General features: G+C 32.8%; 1 protein-coding gene across 3 annotated transcripts in view; it reads right to left on the reverse strand.

Annotated features, from left to right (window-relative positions):
• Positions 1-12,797, reverse strand: part of pic (DNA damage-binding protein pic) — a 65,254-nt gene that overhangs the window by 13,938 nt on the left and 38,519 nt on the right. For 2 of the 3 annotated variants that reach the window (XM_074138644.1, XM_074138643.1), the window contains exons 3-12: positions 11,147-11,217; positions 9,381-9,529; positions 7,962-8,224; positions 6,950-7,088; positions 5,401-5,550; positions 4,206-4,359; positions 3,882-4,106; positions 2,120-2,282; positions 690-851; positions 476-610 (exon numbers count right to left, since the gene is read on the reverse strand). In XM_074138644.1, coding sequence (XP_073994745.1) covers positions 476-610; positions 690-851; positions 2,120-2,282; positions 3,882-4,106; positions 4,206-4,359; positions 5,401-5,550; positions 6,950-7,088; positions 7,962-8,224; positions 9,381-9,529; positions 11,147-11,217 — 1,611 coding nt within the window. Of the gene's footprint in view, positions 1-475; positions 611-689; positions 852-2,119; positions 2,283-3,881; positions 4,107-4,205; positions 4,360-5,400; positions 5,551-6,949; positions 7,089-7,961; positions 8,225-9,380; positions 9,530-11,146; positions 11,355-12,797 lie in introns of those variants that run through there. The other variant, XM_074138645.1, reaches the window with a different exon arrangement.

Raw genomic sequence — 12,797 nt, forward strand, 5'->3', positions numbered from 1 at the left:
ATCAAGAGAGTAGGCTATAGCTCAAAATTCAAATGAACCATTACTGAGAATACTTATGTGACGTGCACGGCTTAATGATGTTAGCTGGAATACTCTTTTTTAAAAACAAATAACTAAAAAGGAATATTTTTCAGCCGAAACGAAGTATTTTAGCCGAGTAGATTAATGTTCGGTTTAATCAAACGACCAACCAGCTCCACAAATTAATAAAGCTCTTGTGTTTCTCCAAAGACAGCATCACATTTTCCACAAATCCTCGTCTTTGGGAGAGAGGGGTTTACAACTTGTTAACGGACCTAATCAAGTTTTTGTTGGCTCCAACTGTTGTAATAAACTTGTTCAAGTAAAAAATTCATTTGCTGAAACGAACATTAGTTGGGTTTTGGAAACTACAAGAAGACGTCTAGTTTGCTGGGAATAAGAGAAAGTTATGCACAATGGTAGTAACTGCCAAATACAAAAATGTTGCACTTACTTCTTTTCAACAATTTCGCTGCTGCAGATTTCCAAGTAGAAAAGATCACTACCAGATGCACAGACCACTTGACAACTAAATAATGTATTCGCAGCTACGATACTAATGTTGCGACCAGATGATGGCTTCCATTCACTGTTATTATAAAACCATCACTTCAGGTAAATGTGTACTTTTAGGTTTCTTGTAATAAAAAGGAGAACCTGAACCTTACCTTAGGACTTGTTTTGGTTCTAAACTGATCAGCCTAACGTATTGTGGAACAACCTGTACAACAGCGTCTGCGCCCACATTACCACAGTACATGGTCTGATGTTCGGACTGAAAGCCGAATATTTCAGTTTCTTCAACTTCTTCTCCACTCAGAGAAAGTACTCTGAAATATATCAAACAATGAACAAAATCAGAATTACAGAGGCACTTTTGTTCAATTACATCATAAAATGTATAATTAAATTACATCAATAATAATAATAATAATAATAATAATAATAATAATAATAATAATAATAATAATGTAGAATATTGTACATCGTTTTTGGTGACAGATTTATTGATCTAGCAGGAAGAGAGAATTATTGACAGTTTCAGTCACTAGTACTAATTCTATTCTCAAAATAGTTTCGAACTTTTCTCTTTGAAGATAACACTTTCGTTTTTCTTTGCAAAATGAAGTAACTTCTATAACTTATGACTGAAATTGGCAATAATCTTTCTTCCTTTTAAATAATAATAAATTATTATAAAGTTATTGGCTATTTAAAACAAAATAATTTAGTAAATATTAATTTAATATATACTCGAAGGAATTATATCAAAAGAAACAAGATAACTTCATTTTTAAAAGAAAAGCGCAAGCATTACCTTCAATATATATTATCATCATTATAAAGTGGGAAACTATTTTGACTAATACACAAGAAAAACAGTCTCCAAATATCGAAAGGAAAAAGTAACATACTTACAAGATAAATTGGAATAAAATAACTGGCAGCTAATGTAAGGAAATAATTTCACTTTTCTACATTAATAACATGAAATAAAATGGAAAAAGAATCGCTTTAATGTCCTGAATTGTAGCATATTTACACAAAAATTACAAAACTGGTACAAATTTAATAGAGATTTTTTGTTTGTTTTGTTTTGAAACTTCAAAGCAAAAATACAAAAATAAAATATATTATTTAATAGTGTACATCCTTTGTTATTGAAAACCCAGTCAATGTTTACATTCTTTAACAAATACTACATCTACTACAAATTCACAAATAAATTTATAAGATTTATTAAGATATAAATATAAGAATATTTTATAAGATTATTTTATAATCGAAGAAGAAATTAAAAAAAAAGAAGAAATAAATAACGACTAACAGTGTAATTTAAATTTATACAGTAGGTGTACTTTTTTCGAGATAAAATGCGGATTTAGCTTCTAGTTAAGGACATAATTTTTAAGGTAATAAATTTGTCAACCCAAAAATCCATATGTGTCTTGAAAAGACAACATTTGCCGAAACTTTGGTGATAAAAATATGTTTTTTTAAAGAGAAGAATTTATTTAAACTCCAATCTGTATAAATATAAAAAAGGGCTGTTACTCTACGGTAGTTAACTAATTTAACACATTAATAAAAATGTAACCTGGTATGTCCAACAAATGATAAGACAAGGGTATTATCCAGTCCTTGATCGCAGCCAATATTTAATGACCACATGCCTTTAATACCGGCCAGCTCGATGGTTGCATTTTCTTGTATTCCGATACCATTTCGAATAATTCGTAATGATCCTTCTTTGAAACCGCCTAAAGAAAATGTAAGGAATTAATTAATTTTATATACATCATTTCACATCGCAGTATGCTATGCTACGTAGTCAGAGCATAAAAGAGTGCTAACGCCCTAAGTGTCCGTACTAATTTAATAATTTGGCAAAACTCTGTCATATTTCTTATCATCGGTTAAACACGTACAAAAGACAAGTTATTTATTTGTGAAATTGAAAAATTAAATAGTGAATTTCTTCAGGTACTGACAGTTATAGGTTAACTTTGTATTTCAAGTACAGAAACAAATAATAGCCGGATGGACCGAAATCTGGAATGCAGGAGGAGTAAAAAAACAGATTCAATGTTACTGTTATCTTCACTTTGAAAGATGTACTAGTAAACTAACTTAGATAAGTTTCTACGAGAGTAAGGCACAAAGCCTTCGCCTGGATGGTCAGAAGCGCTAACTTCAATGAGAAAAACTTGGTTGTGAGTTTGCACAAAACTGATAACGTTTAGCCTTTCAAGTACGTTACTGAATCTACTTGCTAGCAATGGTCCGGATTCAATTAATCCGAAACCAGTTTGGGATTAATTACTCCTCCAAATAAACTTTTCTAAAATTATCCTTGTACTAAAACCACAAATGCAATTGTCCGCAAACCATGTAACAAGTAAATCTAGTTTTTTTTTTTTTTTGTAGAAGTGCATGTCAGAAGGATTTTTTTCTTGCTTATATATAACCTTCTATCGATTCGTGCACCATAAAACTATCGTAATAATTAGCGTATTTGTTTCCCAACAGAATAAATCATGGATGTTCGGAGCCATATTTAGTATGCATAGCCAACTCGATGAGAACGGAAATGAGCAAAAGGAATAGGATGAGGAAGATAAACTAAACAAAAATGAAGTCAAAGATAAGGACGTGCATTACTCGATTGACCAGCCATCAGCCATGGGAATAGGAACATCAAAAATGAAATTACAATTGAAGGGAAACTAGAAGATAATTTATTAAAACCGTCCAGCGGTACAGCTGTATAAATTAAGTCTTATACTTAACTTTTTAAACCGTAAGTTTTTGTTAAGGAGCTATAAATGAAAATGTATCAGGAAACATGATAACAAAAGAAAATTTTTACAAAAATTTCAAGAAGGGATCTCTGGCAGAATGCCTAATAACTAGACTTATTGGAAAATTAAGAAATATTAAAAAAAAAAAGGTGGGAAGAATTAAAATATAATTTCACTATTAAAGGACAAGCTACTATATTCTATCCTCCCGGCGGCCTGTTAATGTGTACATTCATGAGTTCCTTCCATCATACGTTTCCTTTCAATTTTTGAAGGGCACGCCCAGACAGTGCGCTGAACCCTGCACATCTTTTCTTTCGACTTTATTAGTTTCTGTTTTCAGAAGTGATCTGATTGTTTGAAGTAGGACATAATATGCAGGAGAAATCCTCAAAACTATATTATATATATTTAATTTCGTATTTACAAATGTGAAGGATGGGTTGTAAAGTAATAGCTGAACTTCTTTACTTAAAAAAAATACTTCATTAAAAGAGTAAAATACTTTTTATACTTTAAATACTTCATTATAATTGTAACTAAAAATTTTTAAATCACCTGAACATGTAACTAACTGTCCTTGTCCTTGTCTTTCCAGGTCCACTACAACCATATCGACAATAGGCGCTAAATTTGTAAACGTTTCCATGACTGTAACATATGATCCAGTTTCTGGATTCATTCCTTTGTTCAGCTTCACCAGCTGGGAATCACCGATTCTTGATCCGATAAACAAAACTCCATTATCCAAATAAGTTATACATTCTGGTATGCTTACTTCCCCTTTATAAAATAAATTAGCAAAATTACATGCTTAGTCTCAAAAATGTATTTGATAATGATGATAGTTTATGTGGATGAAATAATTATTCATCAATATACCTAAAAGTTCCACTTTAGCATCCTTTACAGAAAACGTTCCATCCATTTTCTCTTCCTTTTCCAAGAGAAGCATAAAAAGATGCCCAGCCATATCGCCAAGCACGTAACGACATCCAGATGAGTCTACTTTTGCATAACAATTAATGGAACTATGCTGTAAATAGTTACGTTACAATGTTAGTAGTAACCAAAAGACATAAGCAGTCTTAAGTAAAGTATAGTTTTTCATGCGGGCTTTACGTATTCAGTAACAATTAGGTAAGGAGATGACGAGCGTACTTCAGAATAAATTTCTTATATTAACCATTAAATAAAAGCCAAGGCCTAGACCGGGAATAAAACCTAGAACCACGATACACTTAGCATGGCGGGTCTCGCCTCTAACCGCTTGGCTATCGTAGCGCCTTTTATACAGAATATTGTATCAACAAATTAATCTTTAAGGAGTGATCATGGGGGACTTTCTCTCATGGCTAGTCCCAAAATTTGAGGAAAGTGTGACCTCCGGTTCCATTAAAACCCTCCTTAAAACAATGTTTCTACAAATAAAAATAAAAAAGCATTTTCTCAATATTTCGAAGATGATACCTCAAATTATGAAGCTAGGAGGGTTTTAGGAACTGTTAATACGATCATTCTATCGTTTTGCCTGGTGATATTCACATCTTCCCCAATTCCTTCCCAGGAAGAATACCACTTCAAGACCAGGAAAAACTCAGGTTCTCTGCGGAAACCCCAAGAAGAACGGAGAATCGGAAAATTGGGATAACCAATCCCTAGAATTAGAACTCCCTAGTTCCTAAACACTCTTACCCACCCAAGAGAAGATAAATCACCCTTCACCACCTGTAACTACGCAGCCTTCCAGGGGAAATCAAATGCCCTCTCAAGCTCGCGTTAGACTATTATTATTACACTATTATAAGACTATTTATTATTAGAAGGTAAAGGGAATGCCTGGTACCTCGGAGACTCCGTGCTCAACAGACAACCTTGTGTCATCCCTTCGTCACATGAAACCTTGAATTGACTAAACTAGAGTTGCTTGTGAATTTGCTAAATCCAAACAGTTGCACATCTTTTACAGATCCTAGTATATGAGTGTTGGGGTGGGAAAAATTAAGCATTATTTTGCCTTGAAGAAACGTTACTGTACGTCATAAGATAATGTAAGAAATATCATAACTTAATTTACCATAATGACAGGAGGTGCCACAGCGACAAAGAAGGTGCCATTGTGGTAAAGTATTGATTCCTGGCCTACGATAATAGCGCCACATAGAGGTTCTGGTACTGGAATTATCATTGATGCTTCCATTTCGATATTGTCTTGTCTCCAGGGCACCTAAAACAGAATTGGATTAGGACTAAATCTAGAGATAGAGGTTTATCAAACTACTGCAATTTTTTCACTCAATTGTTTCTTTGTGCGGAAGAGGTGATAATCAAGAAGTTTCAAGCTAGTGGGTGAGCTCGGGTCAAAGAAAATCTTACAAGTTCAAATCTTCCACTAATGAGGAGGACGAGAACAGTCACGTTAATCCATTTATTTTTCAATAATTCTTTCTCAAATAACCAAAGGGAGATATTTCTCAGTCAAAATGAACGACCCACACCGCCACATTCTTTTATAAACGCTAACTTTTCAGAAATATCATTACAGCTGGTAATCCTGATTTATACCATTTCGTTGTTTAGACAGCTGCAGTAAATCCAACGCAAATCATTATTTGCATAATGATGTAGGTAAGAGCACTTATTTAATGTAAGGTAAAAGCACGATTTTTTTTACACCTTAAATAAATAAGTTAGATTTAACATCAGAATGTCTGGCCTCGTCTGTTATCACATGTTGCCGTCTGACTTTTACCACCTCTAAACACTAACCTCTTTTTAACGAATGCAACGAACTGGCAACGAAAAAGGGTAATGACTACTGCCAGAGTACGAGAAATGTACGAGTATCTAGCTTAAATGGCATATCCTAATGTTGTTGTGTCGCAGTCGCAACGAATTTGATTTAATCAGCTATTTAGATACCATGAAGATTGTGTACTCAGTCCAGCATATTACCAAAACATAACCAAAATAAAACATGTATATATATATATATATATAAAAAGTATTATATATTATATATATTAAGGTATTATGGCGGGTATTCGTCTGGTGGTTATGAAACGTGTCCTTGTAAGTGGAAGATCCCCAGTTCGAAGCCGGCATTCAGCTACTTTTATTTATTTATTTATAAGGTAAAGTATGTGCTTTCACCTCTGTCAACGACACCTAATTGGTAGTTGGACGTTAATCCCCGCCTAAAAAAAATAGGCGATTACTTTTATCCCCCCTGGACGCACCGAGTTCTTGGTCATAAGCGATGTGTATATATGTTACAAGAATCTTTGAAATGAATAAGCTGTGGGCAGAACAATGATTTACTTACTTTCGAGTCCCACCTAATAAATTATTATTATTATTATTTATGTAATTTTTCAGCGAGAAATCAGGGAAAAAACAGTTAAAAACATGTTTCACTTCTTCTGTTGAAGCATAATTGAAAAGCAGGAAACACGAAACAATTTTCTATCAATAATTTTTATCGTATTCTGATAGATAAAAGGAGGTTATACGTTGTGGGGAACTTACTGCACACTATACTGACAGGGTCTAACCAAACTGAAGTAATACCGAAAGTTATATTAAATGATGGTTTACAAACGATGTTTGCAAGAAACCAAACTGACCTTAATGAACTCCTTTTCCTTCAAGCACAACTCATGGGTTTTAATATGACGGCCAAGCAGGTCTTGGTGTAGTAGTATTATTGTAGGGTTTTCACATCCATGAAGAAAATTCAAATCTTGAATTTCAGCTTCCTCGATTCTGGGTAAAAATAAAATTGAGAAAAGAAATAAATAATTGAGATAGTAAAATCACGCTGTCTTGTCGAAAATCATAAGACTTAAACATTTCTCCTAAGCAAATTTAGAAATATTAACAACACAGCGAAAGACAAATTAAATACCAATTTTAAACTTTCTTGAGCTTAAATTATTAGAGATTTGTTTGTTTCACTCATACAATTTGAATGACTTGCAACGTATTTTTATTTTATGGCATTACTTTATTGTAAAAGTGCAATAAAAATGTAACAGCAAGAACGTGTAAAAATAAAATGCAAAGGCACAGAATAGCAATATAAGTTTTTCCTCTATTATCCATATTAATTGCAACCTATTTCCTATAACAAAAGAGGTATTTCGTATTGGACAGAAAAAAATAACGGATTGAATGGGCGTATAAAGTAGAAAAAATACTATAGTAAAATTTAAGTGGTTTTAATTATCGAAAAAATGTCAAATTTATTAACCGTGTAAGGTGCTTAAACGACAGACTCGTCTCAGTATAACACTTCTACAACCTTCTGAATGTTTGATTTTTAAATCTTATTTCCAAAAAATTAGAAAGGAAGCACCTCTTATATTTTGCAATTAAGGTTTGCTTAGTTTTGATTGATTAGAACTTTCTAAAAGAATTGGTCTACGGATCCTATTAAATATATATATTACCCCCTTCCTGAAAAATTTATTTTCATACTTTCTCACAATGTTAACTAAAAGAAGTATTGGATCGTGTAAAATTTTCAGTTTTGCTTTTTAGATAAAAAATCTACAGCTTAAATAATACCCAATGATACATAAGTGTATATATAAGTAATTCCAATAAAATGCTGTATTCAGACATACTATAGCTTACCTTATACTGACAGCCTTTAATTCATTATTATCCTTCTCAAGAGGTATGATTTTCAGCAATCCATCATACAGTCTTAATCCAATCACTCTTGCTTCGGGATCAATGACTGCTATAATTCCATTTTCTGATATTTTACCAATTCTATCAGCAATATTGCCATGCGCCCGAGTGTGAATATCAAGTTTATCGTCCTCTCCTTGTGCCTCCAGAATCATTGCATTATGTCGAGTTGTAACAATAAATAATAGATCCTTCATTTCGTCCTTTAAAATAAAGCAAAATTTAAATTAAAAAGGAAGAATGCACATTAAATTGATAGATTTGTTTTTCTTTCTAGTTAAGAAAAATATTGTAATCATGCAAATTTTCGACTTGAGTTTTCGCCGAAATTATCCGTTTTAAGGTCCGCTGAGCGAAGAAGAAGAAGAGGAAGAAGGAAAACAGGCAGTTTAAATTTGATATTTCGTTCAGGTACCAACAGAAGCAACTAAACCATAAGTTTTTGGTCAAAATAAGGGCATCAGAAGTACCACATTCCACAATAGATTTTTCTGTTTTTTAAGACATTCTCCAAAGCGGCTTCAATGATTTTCTTTAAAATTCCCTCTTAAAAAGAAAATTTCGGAATAATTAAAAATAATACAAATTATTGTAGCTACCGAGACGAGGCAGTGTTAGAAAAGCCTTCTGGCTCGGCCAGCTGTTACCCTTCTCAAATCTTGCTTTATCTTGGAACTTGTATTGCGCAACCTGAATTCTTCTTTTATCTATTGCTTTCATTGCTTTTAAACATTGCGTTTCACTCGAAAAATTTAAATAATTTCATTCAGGAGTTAAAATATTCTCCATACACTAAAATTGTTCATGGTAAGTTCGAGGATATCGGTTGCTCTATTAGCTGCCTCCTCTTTTCACAGCCTCCTCATTTCCTCTAATTAGTTGATTGTTATCGTTGATTTTCTTGGTGGAATGAACAATGCGGTGTGAATGTCAATGACAACGAGCTGTAATCAATTTCAGTACAATCTTAAGTGGGCTCCTCATTTCAGCTGTTACGCTGCTGTTAGAGCCTAAGTGCGTTGGTACAAATGCTGAAATTGGTATTTACATATGAATCTATTAGCAATCCTTTCTTTGGAAGCTCAGACTAATTAGATCATACAGGTCTAATTTTGGCAGATGTTTCCCCAGTCGAATTGTTGATTCTCTTTCACACAGCTTAAACAGTCTATAGGTCTAATGTCCGATTATCCTACTTCTCATGAAGTCATACATTATAGCAAAAAAAAGAAAGAAAGAAAAAAAAAGTGAACATACAAAAGGTTAAATTGAAATTTTTGAAGCATTACCTCAAATATTAATCCTAATTTGTGAACTACAAACAATCAGAAAAGAAAAAATATACAAATAAAAACTTACTGGCGGCCTATAAAGTTGCATTACTGCGATTTTTCCATATATACTGATCTCCTTCATAGGTCGCAAACCTTCTGGGCCCACCAAAAATATTTCTATTCTTGAATTCTTTGCAACAATTAAATTTAAATGTGTCTCAGATGTAAAATGCCCTGAAAAATATTTGTTAAAAATAAAATAAAATAGTAGTTTAGTTAGAATTAGGGCTAAAGTTATTTGGACAATTTAATTAAATAATGCAACAATTGATTTAAATATATCATGCAGAGAAGATCTTTACACTAGGTAGGTCTGCATTAGTTTGATTACCAGCTCAAAGGGCACGGTAGAGGTTTAGCAAGCACCTTTAAACAATAGTGTTAACTAACCAGAGACCCTGTACAGATTATGACAGAATCAAGGGCAAAACGGCAGTTTGATTTCATTACAATTGCTAGTCAAATTTGAGATTTAGACACCAGAGATCGTAATCGTAAAATCTACAATAGAAAAATTTTTGGCTATTGTAAAAAGGTGCGGTTTCGCAAACTAATCTCATCAGGGATTAGCACAATAAATTTACTTTTGGCTGCAGTGTCTGGGAACAGGTCCGCCCTATTTTTCAATCTAACGGTTCTTATGAATTGGAAGTAACTCTGTGTTGATGAATCGTGTCCTGCACTGCTACGAGTTCCAGTAAATATTTTTACAACCACTTTCTAGAAGCTAATGCACCAGAAACAGTATAATAGCACAATTCCAACCAAATTTTTAGATTACTAGAAGAGGAAGAATCAAGATTAGGGGAATTTCGTAAGATTATTTCTTTTAGAAGTTTCTGCTTTGCATAAACTATCACCTCAGAGCTTTACTCACAACCAACTCAAAGCTTGCTTATTTTGTACTGAACAAAGTCAGCGTTGCTGCTTTGTTTTACTGAACAACACTAGAATGACAATTTGGAAAAATCTAAAGAAATTACCTTCTTGAGGCTAAAAATTGGAAAAATCTCAAATTGGAACCCTTCAGCTTTCTTATTTACAGTCTTTTTAAAATATAAACGTTTTTAATTGAGGGATTTGAAAGCTCAGGTAAAGACGTTTTCGGCCTCAAAAATTAAATTATAATACAAACAAATAGTTCAAATAGGGTTTTAATTTCTACACATAATGTTGTCTACGTTTTGGTGAATTGATCAAATATGGTTTCTAAATATTAAGAAGAATATTATCTATAATATCATGAATAAAATGTATAATTTTATTTTTTAGATTTTAATATACAGTTATTTACTCTATAGAAGCAGTGCACTAAGTTTCGGCTTTACTCTTAGTTATATTTAAGGACACATTGTTTAGCTCAAACACCTTGGTAAGTGGCTTATGCTTTAATATGTCAGCTTTCTAAACAATCTCTGTTTAGCATCTTGAGGGATAAGGATTTAGCAAGAAGTTAAGTTCTCTATACTGTTTGCCACTTATGTCTTAAAAATCTATTATTAGATTTCTTCTGTGACAAGATCCACTTAGAAAATTACTCTATAGGTTACTAATATTGTTTAGAGAACATTTCACAAGAAAAAAGGATCCTGGAAGCTCTTAAAACAGCAAATGTTCAAGCGAATAGAAAAAAGTCCCAAGCTAAGCAGCCTTATTAGTTTTGGGAAAACTTATTAACCTCAATAATAGTACCACAATAATAATATCAATAACAATATCCGCAATTCTCATTTCGAATACAAAGTAATTGAATTAAAGCATGTAATTTATAATAATTTAATAATACTTTACCTGTCACACAAGCATTTACTGCAGTCGGTTTATGTGCAGTCACATAGTACTGAAACGCCATTTTTCTGTACCTGAAATATGTATTATAATTTGATTTACTAAATATTAAAACAAAAAAAAATTATGAAAGTAAAATCTCCATGAAACTTTTAAAACCTATTATGTACAAATCACACTAAACTAAACAAAAACTGAGAGTAGGTTACATTACTGCTTTCATAAGCAGCAGAAAACGTGAGAATCGAACAATGTTAGCAACCTGGATGGAGACAAAGAAAATATCAAATCACTTTTACTTCGAAATAAAACTGCACTGCCCAATAGTCTAAGTAGAAAACAAGTTCTTAAAATTATATTAATTGAAGCCAAATTTTCAGGTATAGAAATCAGCGAAGTATCGAGAATAGAGAAGCCAAAAAAAGGGAGTCGGAAAGGTGTCCCATCGAAAAAAATACAGACTGTCGGGCCATCCTAATAATAATAATAATAATAATAAAGGTTTATTAACACCCTTCACTGAGAAAAAGGCCTCTCATTTTGGAGGATTAAGAGTTGTACAATTCAATGTAGCAAAATTCAAAAGAATGCAAAATAAGAAGAAAACAACAAAAAGCAGCAAGCAATTAAAATATAGTAAATGAACCGCTAAATAAGCAAAAGATAGAATGAAATATAATGAAAACAAAGTAGGCTACAATAATTGACTACAAAAAATAATCAGAATATTACTTTCTTATACATAATAAATTTAATTTCTACAACTCAAAATAATTTTTCATCACCTTACTCCATACATCTCTATCTTTTGCTGTAATCCACCACCCGCAACCTACTCTAACTGCCATCTAATCTCTCCATCTCGCTACCTGACTACCTTCTCTTCCGATTTCTTGGCGTTCACACAGAACTTCTCTTTGCCCAGCCCACCTTTTATCCTCCATTCGAGCCACATCACCTGCCCACTTCCACTTTAATCGATGGGCCTCCAATTCTAAATCCTGCATTTTCCTTGTTTTTTTTTTTTTTTTTTTTATACGAACAGCCTAATTATAGCTGCAATTTATCTCTGTACCGCGAGCTATATTGATTATTTTATATATTTTATCATTCTTAAATCATCCACATGCTGTTTCTCAGCACCCTGTAGAACACATACCTACCTCTGATAACTTGTTCTAGAACCCTTTTCTTGTTAAAAATTATCATCAATTAATATTCAACGGATACTCTTTCACTCGTGACCTATTCTCCCCTGCAGCCATTAAAACAGTTTGTCTTTAAAGTGGAAAACAAGCGTATTTTGATGTCTAACTGGAAGCTGAGTCTCAAAAAGTTGCGATGAATGATTCCTCAATATATGTATATAGCGAATGCGGATGACTCTGCGACTGAAAAGGAAATTTGGGGGACAGAGTATTTTACGAATCATCCATTCCTGTTAGAAGGGGGTGCAACAACTTTAAGCGAGAAATTGCCGCAATAGGATTGGCTACATAGTACTTCTTTCTGAACATATAAAAAACTGCGGTAGCACTTGAGCGGTAACATAACAAGAGCGACTATCCTGGCTGTTTGTCTCATTTTGTAGGATGCAAAAAAATTAAAATGCCTGAAGGCGTTTGTGATATTTTAGAAAAATGTTCAGTTTTTT

Source organism: Rhodnius prolixus, unplaced genomic scaffold (genome assembly GCF_049639745.1).
Source record: "Rhodnius prolixus isolate KJV_2025 unplaced genomic scaffold, Rpr scaffold_11, whole genome shotgun sequence".
NCBI classification, from domain to species: Eukaryota; Metazoa; Arthropoda; class Insecta; order Hemiptera; family Reduviidae; genus Rhodnius; species Rhodnius prolixus.